The 20,008-nt window shown below is 48.3% G+C and overlaps 1 protein-coding gene across 1 annotated transcript in view; it reads left to right on the forward strand.

Moving 5' to 3' along the window:
• The window catches only part of LOC144179735 (cell adhesion molecule Dscam1-like), a 251,484-nt gene that overhangs the window by 199,462 nt on the left and 32,014 nt on the right, over window positions 1–20,008 (forward strand). The window contains exons 15-23 of the mRNA XM_077708177.1: window positions 1,298–1,452; window positions 2,116–2,247; window positions 6,934–7,122; window positions 8,431–8,501; window positions 8,694–8,952; window positions 10,133–10,282; window positions 11,363–11,548; window positions 12,864–13,006; window positions 18,062–18,233. Of these exons, the coding sequence (XP_077564303.1) occupies window positions 1,298–1,452; window positions 2,116–2,247; window positions 6,934–7,122; window positions 8,431–8,501; window positions 8,694–8,952; window positions 10,133–10,282; window positions 11,363–11,548; window positions 12,864–13,006; window positions 18,062–18,233 (1,457 nt within the window). The remainder of the gene's footprint in view (window positions 1–1,297; window positions 1,453–2,115; window positions 2,248–6,933; window positions 7,123–8,430; window positions 8,502–8,693; window positions 8,953–10,132; window positions 10,283–11,362; window positions 11,549–12,863; window positions 13,007–18,061; window positions 18,234–20,008) is intronic.

Genomic DNA, 20,008 nt, shown 5'->3' on the forward strand with positions numbered 1-20,008 from the left:
GAACATGAGAGGTGGGACAGGGACTGGGGAGAAGGCGTTAGTTGGCAGGGGCAGCGGAACCGCTACCGACTTTCGGCGTTATTTCCGTAAAGCAAGCAGATACGCGGCCAACTTTCTTTATAAGTGTTCACATCCATAATATGCACGATCTAATATGGCAAAAAATTTGTTGGCATGGTGTACGCCATGCGTAGCGTTAACGTAAAGCAGGATAGGAAGTTTATTCACTGTAGCCATAACGCATCTTCACCGATTTTACACGAAAAAAACAGGCCCATTGCAATACAGCCACTACTTTTCATGAAAATCGACCGTTTACCCTTTCTAAAAACAAGCGTCAAAATCTTACGTCAACCGGCACCGATTTTATTCTAAGATATCGGTGAGAAATTATGGCGCCGCTGTGAACAGAGTATTCGTGCTTTAAAAGTTAGAACTTAAGAATTTTAGAAGTTAGAAATTAGAAGTTTTCGCGTCGTCCAAACATATGCTCGCGCGTTTGTCGTCGACTGCGCCCCGAGCGGGAAACGCTACAGTTCTTGTTCAACCGAACAAGTCTGACGTCCGTGCACATCGGACAGCACTCCTGTATAACTTTTGTCGCCTTATCTCTAAAGCATGCGAATAGCCCTCGTGTCTGCTCTGCAGGTCGTTAATTTTCCCTTTTTCGATAGCTCATTCCTATTGCCAAGCTTATTCGTGCATCATTTACTGTTTTTGTTGCCATGGTTAGTTGTCCCAATTTTTTAGATTATATCATCTACCATCTTTCACTATACATGTGCTCTCGTTTCTACTTGAGCCAGATAATTGACATGTAGTACAACGTATCGTTCCAGTGACACACGAGAAGTCAGCGCGGGATATATGAACCTTAACACAAAAATTTCAAAATTTCTTCGAGTGACAAAAAAAACTCGCATGACTGGCAAGAATAGATTGCTGTCATCTCTCCTTATTTATAAAAACCATGTATTTTACCTCAATTAAAAAAATGATCTCGAGGTTAGTGCGTTGGCATTGAGATTTTCTGCCCTCGCGTAACGTTTCTCGCTGACTGTACAGAAGCAGTAAACATACACAAACAAAAGGTGGTAGTGGTGATCTGGCGTTGGATCAGAAGTGGGCGTGCTTTCAATCAAGCCGACATACGAAACAGGCCGCAAGTACGAGGAACCCCGTGTAATGTAGATTAAACGAGACCCGTCCTTTGCGGGTTCACCTCTCACCGGGCTGTATTTCGAAGCGCAAAATACGAATTTAGCTTTGAAAAAACAAACGGTGCTCTCTCCGACAGGCGGGGCTCGAGGGTGAAGAACAAGCAGCTTCCGGACGGTATCGTTTCCACGCTGTCGGTGCCCGACGCCCAACGCGAGCACTCGGGCATATTTATCTGCGAGGTGACCAACGACTACGGGCAGGACGAGACGCAGATCAGGCTCATCGTTCAAGGTACGCAAGGAACTTGACAATCTTCGGCGTGGGAGGAACAGGTAAACCTCTCCGTGGACAAAATCTTCAGGGCAGACTTCTCTTACGAAGGAACTGTCAAAAGCGTGGGACGTAACAATGATTGGTGGCCGTACCTACGGTGCATCGCTCTTTCTTACGAAAGATGAGATCATGATGATACAGTGTACTCATCCAAAGCTGTCTTTTACAAGGAGATAGGTGGCATTCCACTTCTTACATCAGCGAGTTCAGATCAGACTTTTAATGCTGACAATGACGATACGTCATGACGTATTCAGCAATATACTTATGCTTGGGACCAAGCATGCATTACCGTCAGTGAGGACGAGTATAGCTTAACCTCCACAAAACCTACATCAGGGCAGAAACTCCACGAAGAAAATTTTCGGATACAGAACGTGATGGCCACTATTAGGTAGACAGTAACAAATCATAACGGATTCCCCCCTCTCCATACTTTTCTGGTGCAGCAGCGCCATGAGCCCATTCAGGTAGCTACGAATCGGCTCTACCCGAACACCAAAAGTAGCACATTTTTCGTGCGTATATAGGCCGTCATTTCTTGATCGATAACAATCAAGCTGCGGCCATGTAAATCCACACAACTAAAATGTGCACGTGTACCTGTTTATATCCCCCCAGAGCCACCAGAGTCGCCTCCCGGCTTCAACGTGACAAGTGTGAACAGCCGCTCTGTAGGCCTCGCCTGGAACGAACCGTACAGCGGGAACAGCCCAATCCTCTCCTACCTCATCCAGTACAAAAATGCCTCGGGTTTGTTACCATCTCACATACAAACTGTAGTGCCATTTTTTCATAAGTGCACTGCTATCTTGCCACGCTTGACTGCACTCACGGTGCGTGCTTGTAAATGAGAAGATCCTCCGCAGAGATTGTCGACTTCGACCCCGCACGAAGTGTGTTTCAGTCTGACATTGGGTATTACTGTGTGCGATCGTTTCCAAACTAAAGTCTATGTAAATAGGGGAGCATATTTTTAGGCGGGTTGAAATGAGGTCTGGGTATTTTTTACCTAACGCGAAAGTGCCGTCATATCTACGAAGCCATCTGACACACGTCTTGAATCAGGTTAGATAACACCTAAAGAACTCGGGCACAACAAGAAAATTAGGGAACGATCTGATGCAGATTCGTTATAGGTTGCCAAGCGAGCCTCCTTCGTTCCTTTTGCATCATAAATCGAGTCCAAATGAACCTTGCCTGTTCTTTTTTTACGTGCGTGCATCAGACTCGCATTAATTCGTGCTTATAAAGCGTTGTCTAGTACACCCCTGCGGGTAGGCGGTACTGTGTATGTACTAGGCTTCAGAGTATGTATGTATACGTGCACAGATTTCCTTGGCCGACCGTCCTAATGCTCGCGCATTGATTGATTTATTGATTTATTGATTTATTGATTGATTGATTGATTGATTGATTGATTGATTGATTGATTGATTGATTGATTGATTGATTGATTGATTGATTGATTGATTGATTGATTGATTGATTGATTGATTGATTGATTGATTGATTGAACTTTGTTCGCTGACTGAAATGGTTGAGCTGATAAGCCGTTTCACAAACCGCTCAACAATACACCGCTGCGGTACGTGTTATTCTGTGGGTACGTAACACTATGGTGGGCTTCAGAGTACACGCACAGCTAGGATTCTTGTGCTTGACCCACCTTGTGCTTGCCGACTAATAATGCACCAATGACATTGCCGAAGCACAGTGACAGGGCACCCTACAAAATGTTGACATAGTGCGTCATCGCAGTTTAAAGGTGTTGTGCCACCAAATTTGTTGCTTGTGCATTCTTTGTTGCAAACGTTTTATAATTCGCTAGAAAGCATGATACATGCTCTCACACGCACATATTCTGAGTGAAAAATTTATTATCGCACGATTCATGTGAACAGGATTCGGTTTCGGTTTCTGGGCGCCGATTCAAGCAGTGACGTCAAAGTGTTGCGAGGAGGTTCTGCCACGGCGGCGCTGCGGTACGTTGCGACTTTACTGCGGCGTCTGCTCCCCCACATACGTGCTTCACCACGGAAGTAAACACGCCGACTCGTCACGTCAAGCCGCGACAGCTCCGACGCGGATTCTTTGTCTGCATCCTCGGATGCAGACAAATGAAAACCATGGATTTGCAAACCATAAAAATGCTAAAAAAAAACGCTCAAAAAAAAAAAAAAAAAGCTGCCTCCGCCGCGAATCGAACCGGCAACGTTGACCGGATGGGCGGAACGCGCGAGACCACTGAGCCAGCGAACAATCGATTCCGCTCCGCGATATAGCCGGTGTACTAGATGGAGGCCCATCCTTGGAGTCGTACGTCGGTGTTTACTAGCTAGTTTACAGAATTCCTGGCTTGTAAACTCACATTTTTTAAATAGCGCTTGCGCAGCAAGGTTCCGCGAAGCCCCCGCGACAGCTTATCGCCATCAACTCTGCTCTTCTGCAAAAGCGCTCGCAAAAATAAGTGTGCCCGGCTGCGACTGCGATTTTGCACTGAAGGGATAGTGCTTGCCGTACTTTGGTTTTACGTTTTACTTTAAAAACCTTTGCCGATACTGATCCCTTATTACCCAAATTACCCTACGTAACTGTTCTTCTGCACGAAACTGACCTTATATTTTCTACAGGCGAGCCGATCGCACACGCATTCCGGGGTAGCGGCGTCGCCGAAGAGCACGGCCGAAGCGTCGAACGCCAAAATACGGATCGCATTAGCGCTAGTGTTGAGTTGTATGGGCTTCATGGAACTTACTGAGTTTATTACCCTCCAGAAACTAACAAAATAGAGCCGCGTTCATTGCGGCACGAATGTTGTCGGGGCGCAGTTTTCGCTTCTCGGTCGATTGACGACGCGTCGTGCGACCAGTCAGGCGACCGGTTTTGTTGGCGTCTTCGGTCGGCGAGTCAGTCACACTACGGCGACTTTCCATCGGCCGACGTGTTTGTGTCGCCGTCGGCGTGGTGTGACAACGCGGTCAGTTGGCCGATGTTTTAACGACTCGTCGGCGTCGCCGTCGTATCGGTATAGTGTGTCGATACGACCAAGCGACCAAACAAACTGTGGTAACTGGAGTTCACGTTCACGTCGCTCGAGTCGCTAGCGTTGTATGACGTCACAAACTTTGCTGCGCTGGCAATACACTGACGTCATGGTTAGTGGCGCTAGCGATGGGTCCCGATTTCCAGAAGAGCATTTAGGTAATTTTTAGAAGCGAATTAAAATATATATTAAGCGCTTGCTGTACCCAGCACTTCGTGTTGAGGGTCGTTGCATGCAGAGGAAGCCTACAGCAGGCTTTTTACAGACTTAAAATTTGGTGGCACAACACCTTTAAGGAACAGCGCATGTTTCTACCTTTATCGTTCGAGATTCCTTAAACCGTGAGACGCTCCGCAACCTGCTTTCAGAGGACTTGGTTGAAATCGTGGTGAAAACAAAACTCGTTTCGTTAGGTAACATGAATTACACGTCAGCTAAAAAAACGTAGAACAATTTTCGGATGCATCGTTAGTTCGTTACGCGATCACTAATCCGCGGGAAGCAAAAACAAAACGCTCATCTGGCTATCTATACATGTGCATGATTATGTGTAGGGCAAAACGGCAGGTCAAAGCATCTGCCATCTGGGTATCGTGCACGCGCTCGGTCGACGCCTGTACCGCCCCTAAAAACGTGGCTACACGAACACCGCGCCGAGGAGGAAAAGTTTTTGCTTTAGTTTTAACCTCTCATACCAGCACAGTTGGGAGGTATGCCTACATTTCCCGCGGTTACCTGTTCGGGGCCTTCGGGACCCGTCGTGAGCGTCTGCGGGAGGCAAGCAGAGCAGCGTGGTGAACGCAAATGAGCTGGCCAGCGGGCTCGTTGTGGTGCCACACAAAGCCCACTAAGTATTCAAACTGGCGCAGCGTTAGAGCAACCTTACAAACGCTGGAGCGGACAGCGGCAAGCAAGGTCCGGAAGTGCGTGCTTTGAGATGTGCCTTTGAACGCGACGGCCACTACTTAGATTGTGCGCAGCTCATTGTTTGCGACAATGGCGTACGCCGGATTTCGTTTCGGAGGGCGCCGGAACCCGAAAAAAAAAAAGAAGAAAAATAAAAATAAACACAACGAGAAACAACTAAACACCAATAAAAAACCCTCGGTATTAATTGGGCGTACACCATAGGCGACTTTGTAATAAATTATTTTCATTCTTAACGGCATCGCAAAATGGCTGACCCTGTTGATAGCAGACGTCAAATTTGCACAAGTTTGTTGGGTTGTCGGTAAAGTTATCCGCGAAGCGAACATTTTCGTGTTCATCTAATCACCTTACGTCATCATCAACTGATACCCCCCTACCTATGCCCTGTGGCGTAATAAATGGTCTAAAAAAATAATTTTCAGTTGTCCTAATTGGACAATAAGCCGAGTCAGTGCTTGTTGTCACATGCTCCCGAAAGCCCAGAAATTTTGCGCCGCTGCCCCCTCGGCCCCCCTTGCGTACGCCAGTGGTTTGCGGCTCTCTCAGAGACTTGAAGCATTGTAATGTGCTGCAAACGTTTCCGGGGGGGGATGAAGGGAAGAATGGCTAGTTTTAGTGTGGATTTCGAGAGGTTCGGGACCTAAATGGTCTCGCGCATGATCCTCGTCCTTTTTTCAGCCGAGAAGTGAATGAAGAAAAGGGAATCAAGAGTAGAACAAAAAAAAAATGCAGACACTCTCAAATGGAAATTCTCGGATAAATGTGTAAGCCGCTGTACTATAGTATACACCTAGCCCTACGTCGGTTTCACTACAATACAAAAATACGTTGCTCAGAGGACTTTTTTTTTTTTTCAGAGACAATAAAACCATTTTGACTCTGCCATCTTTTATTAAATACTTCAATCTGACCCTACGTGTCCCTTAAGGACGCAGTACACAAAGCCACCTTAAAGTGCACCTCACTAGAACACACCAACGCATTGATCAGAAGACTTTCTTTGGGAACAGTATAATTGGCCTTGTTTCATAACATGAAGGCCCTGTGGGCTCTTCGTTCTTCGCTCAGCGCCTGTGGTTTGTGGTTCCCTTCTTCATCCTGTCTTTTGCGCTGATTTTTTTTTTCTTATTAAGCAGTTTTAGCATATCGTTACCGTGTTTACGTTACCGTTTACCGTGTTTGCGGGAGTAGACTGCGCAGCGCCAGAGTTACCGCGAACGGTAACTTACCGGCACAGGCTTCACCGTCGCCAGCGCTTCCGGTAACACGGTAAACGGTAACGCAAACACGGTAACGATATGCTAAAACTGCCTATTATTAATAGTATTTTCGTATGAACCGCAATTGTACATAATAACGTTTCAGACGGCCAGACGGGTTTCGCCACAATTGGGTTCGCGTAGAAAGGCTTACACATTTAGAAATCAAAAATCACCACGACGGCTGTGTCTGGGTGGTCGCAGCGAGCTGGTCCTCCGGAGGCGGGGAGGAGTCGTGGGTGCGCAACGTGAGCGCGGGCCGTGACCAGAGCTCGTGGACGCTGAGGGGCCTGCAGCCGGCCGCCTCGTACCACCTCCGGGCGGCTGCCGTCAACGCGCTGGGACCGGGCCCCTTCACCCAGCCGCCGCTGCTGGTCGTCACCGACGAGGAAGGTGCGCGCCAACAAACTATGACAGCGTTGCGCCTACATCTGTCGGGAGATTAGAACCTTGCACGATCTGGAGCCCTAGTTACAACCCGCGAGTGAGAGTATAGCGCCGCTTAGATTCTACCACGCGTTTGCTAGTTCCCAACCTTCTTCTTTTCTACACACGTAGAGTGAGCTCATACACTAGAACAATGAATGCACGGAGAGGAGCTAGGGGTTTCTTAGAAATGGAAGGTATTAACCCGCCAGTACGAATTCCAGTTCATTGTTTACATTTCCGCCAGCGTGGTAACAGAGGCTTACAGATTACGGGATGCCTAAACATCCGAAGGTGCTCCGTGTTTGTCGTTATCGTAGTCTTCTCAATTTTTCATAAAAATAAACGTATGCATTATAAGCGCAGTTACAAAAAAATACGCGTTTGAAGTGGTGGTACCAGAAACAACCCCGTAGATTTTTTTCGAGGAAAGAAATAGAGCTACTTGCGGCAATTCGTTAAGTTAGGAAACCAACAACGAGCCGTAATGAATGAGCGCGTGGTTACGGGACTGATGCTGGAAAAAAAAATTTGCAGAAATTCAGAGAATTATCTACCAATGCGTAGCATTCTTATGCCGCTTGTCTTGAGGGTGAGTTTCTACAGCCAATTTTTTTTTGTTTTTCTATGTCCTGTCCGACCAATTATCTCCGTTTATGCTATTATATAATGATTCGAAGTGGACCAATCGCAAAATTTCCATTATTGTGGAAACGCCGCGCGTTATACGTTTTGCCATGTTCCGTAATTTTTAATATTTTTCTTATTTTTTATTTTTTCGAAATTTTGCCCGACAAATTATCTCCATTTACGTTATCATACTATAACATTTGGAACTTTCCCGAAATCTGCATTATTGTGGAAATGCAGGGTGTTACACGGTTCTCCAGTTTTCGTAATTATTTTATATTTTTCTTATCTTTTTAATTTTTCAAAATTTAGTTGGACCTGTACTGTCCATTTACGCCATTATAGCGATTATAGGTGGAACTTCCGCGATATCAGCATTTTTGTGGTAATGCAGGGTGTTACATGGTCGGGGCGTTGGGGATTCTCGGCAAAGAATGCTACGCATTAAAACTTGCCGTCGAATTCAGCAGCTGTGCTTAATGTTTATTTCTCTCCGTGCATTGCAAACACGTCACCCCTTTCCCTCCACCGAAAAAAAGCACCCCGCTGGCCGCTACCTGTGCTAATTTTTGGCCGATGTATACTCTTACAACGGGCGCCCTGTAGATCGACTTCAACTTCAGTTTGCCTACTTTTATTTTGCAGTGCCAGGAAGCCCACCCACGCATGTTTCCGTCCAGACCTTGGGGCCGCAGTCCCTTAAGGTCACCTGGAAGGTATGGAGTGCCAGCTTCTTCGCCTGAATTTCAATGGTCGAGCTGCCGTTAAATGTAGCTTTGTTCGAACAACCTATAAAGAAGAAACCACGCATCTCATGTTAGAAGAAACCAGAAAAGCTTCCTTTTGCTGTAGCTGCTGAGCGCGAGTGGCTAAGAGAAGTGTTGACAATGTACATGCCACCTCCGCAGCCCCCGATAGCCGAGCTGCGTCACGGGCGCATCAAGGGCTACTACGTGGGCTACAAGCTCTACAATTCGAGCGACCTGCACCTGTACAAGACGGTCGAGATCAAAGGCGACGGTGACGAGGACGACTCCGAGGCGCCTGGGGAGTGCGTGCTCAACAACCTGCGCAAGTTCACCAAGTACAGCGTCCTGGTGCAGGCCTACAACGCCATCGGCGCTGGACCCCGTTCCGACGAGGCGGTCATCTATACCGCCGAAGACAGTGAGTGATGGCTACATTGGCTGCAGCTGTTGGAATAGTGATTTCATGCAGCCGCCGGTGGCCCTGACGTCCAAACGAGGCAGTATTTTCTAGCTGCAAGAGATACGACGCAGCATTGTTTTAGCTACAAGAGATAACATATTGAGAAAGCTACAGGAGATGGGTAGAAAGAGAGAAGAGAGTGGAAATTGGAGATGGGGAATGCTACAGGCGTGCGGCCTTTTTTGCGTAATTAAGAGAGTTCCCAAACTTCTAACAAGGGGATAATGTTCGCAATCAGCTGGAAAAGAAAACTAACTAAGATGCATTACTGAACTCACTAATTATATCCGTGTTCTTCGGGCTTCGATGGCTGCAAGCAGTGAAAGAAAAAAAAATGTGAAAGGAAAGTTCTGCTTGTGGAATTGCAAAGGACAATTTCGCTCGGGGATGGAGGGAGGGAGGGAGGGAGGGAGGGAGGGAGGGAGGGAGGGAGGGAGGGATAATTTCTAACGTTTTTGTAACACGTATTGAACGCCGGCGATCTGGAGCACTGTGTTTTATAAATTGCAAAGCACAAGGTGAGCCGTGTGGTTTCAATTCGAAACACTTCGATTTACAAACATTTTGTTCTTAATTAGAATCTTTATGTTAAGACATCTGTATTTCAGATGCGCTTCGTTTTGTCAGCACAGTCCGGGACCCAAAGTTACTATTTGAAAAGCAGTGAACACGTCTTAACTAAGAAACAAAAGTATTGTAACAAAAATTCGCTCATCCCTGGGTCCACCTATAATAGCAAAAGAGAAACAAATTCGCTCTTGACCTTAAATAAATGTGCTAAGGACGCGCACAACGCTGTTGTCGGCTTCGCGAGTGCGCTCTGCTTTACATCATCCTCTGAAATGCTGGGCCTTTCAATTATCACACCCGGACTGTCCGCGGGCTGCCCGGGACGCGATCCGGCGCTCGATTTTCCCATGTATTCCCATGGAGCCTTTGGCCTGAAGGCAATCCTCGGACTGCCCGCAGTCTGTCCAGGACTGGTAGATCGATTCGAGGATGCCCACTGTGTGGTTAGCGAGTGAACTTGGCTGTGTACGGTATCCACAGCAGGTGCTCAAGCATTGCAACATCTCTCCGCGGTGTTCAAAAGGTCCTTGTCTTGGTTGATTTATGCGTGAATTTAATGCATGCGCAGCTCCCCAGGTGGCCCCGACAGGCGTCCACTGCTCGGCCAGTTCAGCGACCAGCCTGCGAGTGTCGTGGGCCGCCCTGCACGAAAGGAACATGGACGGCGTCCACATGGGCTACCGCCTCGTCTACAGGACCACCGACTACGTGTTTCACGGTGTGAACATATGCTCAGAAAAATTGGTGACATTGCCGTACACTGCCATGGCGCTGACATGTGAAGAACGCGCAGCCCAAAAATGGTGCCAACTAAGGCGACGGTGGCGGAAACATGATCGAGTAGGAGAAATAGGCAGATTTATGAAATGGAGCGGTTGTGTTCACAACCAAGCGATGAGCAACACCTTACGCGCTAACATGCACAACGTAAACCTCCGCAACCACAGGCCCAATCTCCCATTGTTGTCAACGGACCTTTCGCTCTAGCAGAGCGTCAGTGTGGGCGGTTAATTGGTAGTTACGGCAGTGAGGCATTATTAGCGCACGAGAGAACGAGATAGAAGCGCACAGGACAGCGCTAGGTTCAAATCATCATCATTATCTGTATCACCATCCTCGTAATCATCATCATCATTATCCACATCAACGTGGTTGCGTCCACTGCCCGACGAAGGCCTCTCCCAAAGACCTCCAGCCACGTCTGTCGAGTGCTAGCTGAGTCCGCTCTTTCCCCCCGCCCGTGTGTTCGAGATTTCGGCGCACTTTAAAGATCCCTAGTAGGTGGTCAAAATTAATTCGGAGCCCTCCCGCTACGGCGCGCATAGTCGCCTGTGTGGCGTCGGCGCGTTAAACCTCATAATAAATCAATCAATGAATGAATCACCTTTGCCCCCCAAATCTTTGTAGCTCATCCCTCCATCGAGTCCTTGGCCAACCCCTATTGCCTTTGTGGTCTATTGGCAGACACTGTGTCAAACGGACGCTCCACCTGTTGTCCCTCATGTGCATGAAGTCAGCCGTCCATGCCCATTTCATTCGCTTCATTTGAGCCAGAAATACCTTAGAATAGGCAGAATCTGAGCTAGTTGGATCACAACTGATTTAAATACTGGTCAGCCTGAATTAAACTCAGGACACATACAGCGTTTGTGCTTCGTCCTTCATCTTTGTATGTGTCCTGAGTTAAATTTAAGCTGACCAGTATTGAAAGAAATACCTTGACACAAATACTTTCGCTTCGAGGCGGGCCTTCTCGGTGGGGAGCTCCGTCACGAGTCCTTGCTTCGAACCGTGCCAGGCTCAGAAGACGAGACCGCTCCCCACATGCCGGCGTGGCGAGAGCACGACGTGGGTCCCGACTCGACGTCCGCCATCGTGGGAAACTTGGAGCCGTTCCGGAACTACAGCGTTCGCGTGGCAGCTCGCACGGGGGCCGGTGCAGGGGCCTACAGCGATCCCGTCCACTGCGGCACGCCCGAGGCCGGTGAGTGTGCGTTGCGTGTCTTCGTGCGCTGCTGCTGGACCCGCACCGTGAAATGCATTGATGCCTTCGTGTCAGTCACATGACTATGACTGCGGCGATCTACTGTAAAGTACGCGCTAAGAAATCGCCGCAGGTGGGCTTCACCACAGCGCACAGGGACGACCAGCCTGCGCTGTTGTTGCCCAGCGCAGCATCCGTTTTGGACGCTAATCGCTTGCTGGGCCCCGTCGTTCGCAAACTGCCTGCGCACATTTGGGCAGGTAATTGGTCGTCCTTGAGCGCTGTGGTGAAGCCCACCAGCGGCGATTCCCGTTGACCACAGCTGGTATGTACAGGTTTGATGAAAAATGAGTACGCGAGTCCAAAACACGGACCTTACGAAACGGAACGTCTGTACAGGGTGATCAAAATTAGGTCGACAGGTTTGTTTGTTTGTTTGTTTGTTTTAAATTAGGCGCTTAGATGTACGTGAAGACCACCTCTACAGTGAGATTATGCGTCCAGGGGGACACAGAATTAGGTGATAAATATCGATGTTGGTGGCTTAATTAACTACAATTAAATAATTAACTTTTTAGCGGCTGCAGTAAGCAGGCATGTATGGGTTGAAGAGTTAGACGCAATCGTCTTTCTACGCAGTTTCATTTGGCAGAATTCTTCTAGCGCATCCGTACTCCGAGATACCGAACTGCGAAGTTTAATTTCCGTTCGCATGATTACGCATGCTAGACAGCGACGACCGGCGCAAAGCTCTTCCCTTTTGTTTTGTGTTTCGATAGCAGTTCCGCCTACTGCGCATTGCGATAACGCCAGCCAAGACTGAAAGGGTGCCAGTTATCACTTTTTGCCTATGCCTCCACCCCATTGTCAAACTAAACACCGTACACAGCAGGCGCGTCACAAAATGGATGATTTTTGCGCCGTTCTTCACTGTCTAGCATGCGTAATCATGCGAACGGCAATTAAACTTCGCGGTTCGATATCTCGGAGCACGAGTGCGCTAGAAGAAAACTGGTCAATGAAACTGCGTAAAAACACGATTGCGTCTAACTCTTCAACTCAAACATGCCTGCTTACTGCAGCAGCTAAAAAGTTAATTATGAAATTTTAGTTAATTAAGCCACCGACATCAACAGTTACCACTTCATTGTGTGTCCCCCTTGGAGCATAGCCTCACTGTAGTGGCGGTCTTCACGTACATCTAAGCGCCTAATTTTAAACAAATCTGTCTACTTAACTTTGATCACCCTGTATACTCCCCTCTCTGTGGCAACACGTGTCATAGATTGGAAGGCAGCGCATGAAACACGCGCAGTGCCCGAGGCCCCCGAGGACATCAAGGCGCTGGTGCTGGCGCCGGATGCCATCCTGGTCAGCTGGCTTCCGCCTGCCAAGGTCAGGGGCGTGCTGCAGCGATACACCGTCTACAGCCGACTTCACGCGTACGCCGAGAACCAGGTAAGCCTCCCCCCCTCCCTCCCCCTCCCGCGCTACCCGTTGTCGGGGGCGGACACTCCCCGAACCCAATTTCACGCAGGAGATGCTCCGGCACTAGCAGTTTTCCCCAGATTTTCTTGTAACTTGGTGCCCACACGTTTAGAGGCTAATTCAAACCTCTGCCGAAGCAAATTCGACAGCTCGTAGCCCATGACTCCCGGCCGCTTGCCCCGAGAGTACAGTGTACTAGAAGGTGGAGGTGTGTCGTTCGGGGAACAATAAATGGAGAGCTCGGGTCCCTTTTGCGATGAAAAAATTGTATGGAACGCAGGCGAGGCGTTTCCCAGAGAACTGCTGTTTCAGCCAGCGCCACCTATAAGTTTTTAAATCAGACGAAAGAGTTTTTGACGTGTTTCATAAAACTTTATATTATGAAATAAAGAAATAAGACTATTTACGGCAATAACGAAGGAATAATTTAGCAAACAAAACTTGGGAAGCCATCTGGTAAGCAGCGACCACCAGGGGCGCTGCTTACAGCAGGATTTCCTCAGCATAAATTTTCATCGCAAAAGAGACCCCCCCCCCTCCCCCCTCCCCCCTTCTAATCGGCCCTGAACGACGCACCTCTCTTCTAGTACGCTGTACCGAGAGCTCGTACTTTGATTTGGAATGCAAGTGGAAGGGACCACTCTCTGGCTCTCAGCTATCGTTTACCTAAAAAGCACACGCGGAGCAAAGCTATTTAGGTGACAGCATTTAGGTGACATCATTACGGTGAAAACATTACGGTTCGGCGTGGCTGCCGTTAAAGTTTGTTCATACCAAACGAATCAGACAAAGGCTTGTGCGCAGTCTCATAAGGCTACTTTGCAGAGTGGCGTCACAGAATCGCGGTGGCGCTAACATAACCAATGTTGATTACAACCATAAAAGCGTGCGTAAAAATGTCAAACGCAGCGGCATTAACAAAAATACGACACAACAAAAGAAAGGTAACGTAACAACAAAGAGGACGCTCGATTGCGGCGCATCCACAACTGCACGCATTCTGACAGCTCAAGCCTGAACTTTTCTCCTTTTGATAGCTAAGACTTCTTCGCGTCAGTGAGAAGTGACATAAGGAGCAGCCCATGTCACAATGCCGAATGGAAGCGCAGATGTAGACGCATTCGAAGACCCAAACGCAGGCCACAATCTGTTTCTTTCGAAGTGATACAAGGATGTACTGTCGTTACTCTTGTCTGGCTGGTGCCCAGACGCGCCGAATAATGGAACGTCACCGGCAACACCTCTGCTCAGCCCTGAGTGCAAACAGCTGTTATCCACTCCTCCGCGAATTACCTGTCAAGGGGGAATAAACTACGCCGAACAAAAAGCATTCCCAGCGAGTGTCCAGCCCGTTTCATCGCAGCCGTTCTCCTCAGTTTCGGCGAGTGACATACGGCATCTCGTTTTGAGCCTCAATAAAATTGGGGGAAGGCGAAAGCAGCGCCGGCTTTAGCGATGTCTTTTGAGAGTCAATTTGTTATCGCTCAAGGGTTCGCCGCTCGAGTGGCACTTTTCTCACCGCCCTCATCTCATTCCCTTTTTTCTTTCTTCGTGAGATTGAATTAAAAGAAAGCGCTGGAGGCGCCAAAATCAAAATCTTGCATGGTTCGAAGAAAGAGGGGCTTGGCTGAGAATAGGCTCACGGAGTCGAAGGCGAGCCCGGGTGGAAGATTTTACTCACGGGCTCGACTGCGATACTTTCGGACTCCAATCTCGTTCAACTTTCCTTTACTTTTAGCGTCGAGAGCCCGGTGGCGGCGTTACAGATGCGCTTTCACACAAACACACACGCGTGCGCACACGCACACAAAAAGAGATTGGCAATAACACAATCCTGGGCCAAAGTTTCAACTTTTTGAAAAGCGCGCTCTACTCGATGTCGCCACTCTTCCCGGCGCCTGCTCCCCCCTCCGAGCGCCAAGTTCGGCTGTTCTCTGCAAACCGGCCGCCGCGAACGAGACGCGAATCGATACAGCTTTTCGCCGGATTTTGCTCAGGGCGGAAGCACGCGGAAAAAGAAGACAACAACAAAAAAGAGCCGCCCATGAAGCAGAACAACAAAAGGCAAGCAAGCCGAGGTGTGAAAAAAAAAAAAAAAAGAAGTACGCAAGGAAGAGTGTTGCGTGGTAGACGTGGCAGACGCGGAGGAAGACGACGAGTGGGGTCCAAAGAAAGGAACTCCTGCCTATTGATATTTTTTTTTATTCTTTCTATAGAAATTTCACGCTAGGGGCTTCGCTCCCCCGTGCGTGGCTGGGAAACAAGCAGCAGAAGAGCCCTATCTCGCCCGAGGCAAAATAGGGGCCCAGCGGCGCGTCATGTTGCTCGGAAGTTAGCCTCTATGGGATTGCGCGACTCCGATAGGACGGGTACGTCGCGATTGATAAAGAACAGGAGTATCCTTGAACGGTCAGCTCAGCGGAGCCGACTCCGCTGTGTCCGTGCAGAGAAGTTGGCTGCCAGGGGAGCGCGGGCGAACTTGAAAAGTGGATCAGGCCGACACGTTCTTTTTCAAAGCCGCTTTCCCCGATGAGCTATGGGGGCCCCAATGCTTGTCCGTAAATCTTACGACGTTCCACTGATGCTGCCGCCGGTGGAGAGCTCCGGCTTTTGTTTGTTCCGCGGCACGATCTACGCCGCGCTTCCGTGCCCTTTCGAGCTGTAATGGCGTATGGGGCTTGAAATCGCTCATCCTTGTTTTTGCCCTGTTGGTTGGTTTGTTTTGCCGTGAATCATGCCCTCTCCGTTTCACACCTGCATCTAAGAAAAATCTTCGGGGCTGAGCTCTGGACGTATCGACCTGGGATACGTTTCGTACGCACGGCGCGAACTCCCGAACTCGGGAAACAAACTGACGCGGCCGTAGACTTGCAGCTTTCACCTTTCTTGAAAGTTGGAACGTAAAGGGGGCTCTGCTTCGTTATACAGGTGACGACTAAGAATGATGGGGGCACGTGCCACAAATAAAAAAAAAAACGGAGCTGGGACAGCACTGCATGCATCTATAGTAGCCCAGGAAAAAAAAAAAAGTTTTGTGATCACATTTTTTCAGTCGTAGAAATCCTCGCCAGAGAGACAAAAAGAAATATTTATGGTCCAAAAACTTACTTTATTTATGGTTGAATTGCGAAGTTCTGCGCGTAATGCAACTTGCGTGATGACCTTCTAATACTGAGTTAGCGAAAAGCAAGTAAAACATTCAGTCAGCCCGCAATTATTTACCATGTGAAGTGGTTCTTTAATGGTCATTGTCTTGAGTTCGCTTCAAATCAAACTGTGCCGGGCCAAACACCTCGCTTGTGTCCGGAACGTGACCCGTAGTCACGCATACCTTCAAGCTTAGATAAGTTGCAGCCTCTCAAAAATCGCGTATAAAGAGAAAGGAAAACAATCTCCAGAATACGTAAAGATGATTATGGGATTAAACGCGGCGAAACTACACAGGCGATGAGGCGCTCCGTAGTGAAGAGCTCCGGATTAATTTTGACCACCTGGGGATCTTCAACAAGCGCCGAAATCTCAAACACACGGGCGTTCTTACTTTTCGATACATCAGAAAAGCGGTGGCTGCGACTGGGAATCGAACCCGCGTCCAGAATATGTAAAGATTGGTCGCACTGGATACGTAAAAATTATCGAGTGAGAATCCAACAACGGACACACGCGCACACAGATGAACACTGCCGCTAAAAAAACCGCTGCTTTGAAAGTATTCGTGGAACTTTCGCTTAATCATACGCCTTCCCACGCGATGAACGTCGCGAATTGGTTGTGCAGGAGGAAAACGACAACCAGTGGTTTCTAAAAGTACCCAAAAATTCAAGACAAATTTACCAGACAAATTCAAGGTCAAGCGGGATGAAATTGCGCATTTGAAAACAAGTGTCTTGGCAGAAGATGGGGCCCCTCTGTTACAAACCGAAACATCCGTTCATCCAGCAACAAACAACGTGCCTGGAAGCTTATTTCATTTGAAGGAACTCATCGGCCATTCCACCGTGTGTAGGTGGTTGAGAAACGAAGCTGCTATGGTGGTTGGTAGAGCTCTCACTTTCTCTTTAGTTATTACGCGATATGTAATTGGACTCATTTTATGTAACTATAAGGAAAATCTGTACAAAAGCGCCACCCAAGTGTGGAAGCTGAATGTTGTACAGAAATATGAAGGTCGACCTCGTGACGTGCATGAGATAAGTTTGGCCGATTTTGTGGCCAAATATTGCTACAATACCCGCTCAAAAACACTCGAGAAATGGTATCACACTACGTCACGCACTACGTCATACATTCGCAAATACGCATAGATTGCACGCGATCGGCGATATGCGTTTGCTTTGGTGATTTGTGTTCGCTTTTGTTGTTGTGGGCTCTTTCACTTTCACTTTTTAGGGGATAATTTTTCGCGCGGACGCCATGAATTCTAGGATCCTAGCCATTGACAGCCTCACTGTAAAAAAAAAAAGAAGAAAACATGCCACTAGCTTAAAGGGACCCTGCAACACTTTCGATAAGCGCTTTCACCCTTTCTTTCGCGTCTGGAATCACTGCGAAAGCTACAGTTATCGACAGCACGGAGCGGCACTGCGTGATTTGCTCATCGCACCAGATACGCCTTCCATTTCTGCTTTGTTTTTGTGCCTGGTTTTTAAAGTTTCTATCGAAAAGCGTTCATTGCTGCAACTGAAGGAAAACCGGCCAACAGCCGCTATATGGCCTCGGTGACGTAATTCGGGCCATCGAAGAACGTCAAGACCGGGAAAGAGAGAAAAAATTTTTGAGCGAGTTCCCAAGTTATCTGATGGGCATAGAGCAGTAATTTTTGGCTGGGATACTTTGCGACCCCCTAATCTAAGTACTGGGTGTGTTGGGTGACTACGTACAGCAAGCATTTAAGATTTCAGAAAAAGTTGAGAAAGTGTTGCAGGGTCCCTTTAATGTAAGGGCACTTCCCCGCGCCTTGGTAGAGTTAAGTCTACACACGCGTGCCCGTTTTCCCGATACCCTTTCCCGATGCTGCGTGCGCAGCCCTCGGGGGTCGGCATGCCTGCGCGTCCGGTGGCCGTGCCGTCGTCCCAATTCTGGCACGAGACCCGCGGCCTGCGCACGGGCCAGCGCTACGAGTTCTGGGTCACCGCTTCCACGGGCGCCGGAGAAGGCCCCGCCACGCGCATCGTCACGCAGAGTCCGGAAATACGCGGTAAGTTGACGGACTCTTTTATAAAACAGGCACTCCTGCGTTCGTATACCCGAGCTTTCAATTTACAAGAGCATTGTTTCTGGAGCATCGCTGGGGTTCTTCGATTACCAGTCCTGTGCTCCCGGCAGACTTGACAAAAAGTGATACGGCATTCATCTTCCTAATACGATAAGAGTCCTCGTACTGCCCAGAAACTAGAAGAGCTGTGCCCGAGGCTGAGAGCCGAAGAATCCCCACTGCTGAGGTAACGTGTCAGAAGCAGGTAGACGCAGACAGGTTTCCCAACTACCAGCACGGGTTCGAACTTGTCGGCGTTAATAAGCGCAAAGCAAACCTTGAGTACGTTTGAGGCAAAAACAAGTGCGTACCCTATGCTAGCGCTGCTATTTTAATTAAGCATAGACATCAAATTGGTCGTTACGAAGAAAATTAGAACCCAGGTAAAACATTGCGTCGAAAAGAGGCGAGGGAAGCGCGCAAAACAAAAAGAGGGATGGGACCCATCGTATAGGCAGGAGCAGCGTTGCTGCACTTGTGTCAGGGCCCATGCGACTCAAAACGAACAAAGAAAATTTAGGCAGTACGCATTTGGATGGTGACTGTCTATATAAATGCGCATTAGTGCTGGTGGGTATGTAACTGCGGTCGTTACCCCATTTCACCACTGAAAGTAGCCACCATCTTACCTGCAGTGGTCAAGTAGGGGCAACGAAGTGCTGCTACCACAGGAGAGTTATCGCGTGTGCGCACGTGATATCTCAATGCATGTTGATGTTGGGGCGATCATTCCGAACGATTCGCTATTGGTGCGGGTCCGGTTGTGTGACAGATTTCTGCTGACGAACCAAAGTCACTCCGCCCTCCTCTTCCCCTCCTCCCCGACTCCTTCAACGCAACACGCCATCCTGATTTCACCGGGTGTAATCCGAAAGAACCCATTCCCATTTGACCCCTTCCCGTTTGAACCCATTCCCGAAACGCCTTTCCCGCTTGACCCGTCCCGTGTGCGCCCGTTCCCGAAACGGCCTTCCCGTTTGGGCACTTCCTGTTTCAGCCCGTTCCCAAAACGCCCTTCCCGTTACAACCCGCTCCGAAAGCACCCTTCTCATTTGAACCCGCAACGTTCCAACCCATTTGAATTTCTGAAAATATGCGTTACCGTCTTCGATACTCTTCCCCAAAATGTGCTTACAAGCAACGGGTCATGCACTAAAAACTTGTATGCACCAAATTTTCCGGAATCGACCGATATTTCAGGCCGATAAAAGTTTCCGAATGCCTTAGGCCGATACTGCCCTCTTGACACAAAATTTGTAGCGGCGAAAGTGTACTAGAAAGATACCCAATATCTTGAGTAATGCACACATTGGATTTTTCGGCAGTTGGTGTTCGTACGTGCGGCTGAAATTTATTTATCAGCCGCTCTTATGCTCATTGTTTGGAGCGTAGCTTTGTCTTCGGGTTCGAGAGATCTATAGATCAAAGGTGTCCATAGGAGAGACTCTAAAAAAGGCAAAAACATGTGCAGAAATCTGAGAATTGGCTACAAATGCCTTTCCTACGTGAGTAATGGGCAGATTTTTTTATTTATTTACCGATACTTTACGTCCTGGTAGGGCTCATGCAGGAGTGAACATAAAAACAAATCAGTATTGGTTGGCGTGGTTTAAAAACGCCCAACACAAATAAGTAAAAGACATAAATATGTAATAGACGCAAATCGATCCGAATGCAGAGGGGTCCGAACAAGGATATGAATTCGTTATGTATTCCAA

The sequence above is a fragment of the Haemaphysalis longicornis genome, unplaced genomic scaffold (assembly GCF_048455015.1).
Source record: "Haemaphysalis longicornis isolate Haplotype H1 unplaced genomic scaffold, Haemaphysalis longicornis Haplotype H1 scaffold_4, whole genome shotgun sequence".
In the NCBI taxonomy this organism is placed as follows: Eukaryota; Metazoa; Arthropoda; class Arachnida; order Ixodida; family Ixodidae; genus Haemaphysalis; species Haemaphysalis longicornis.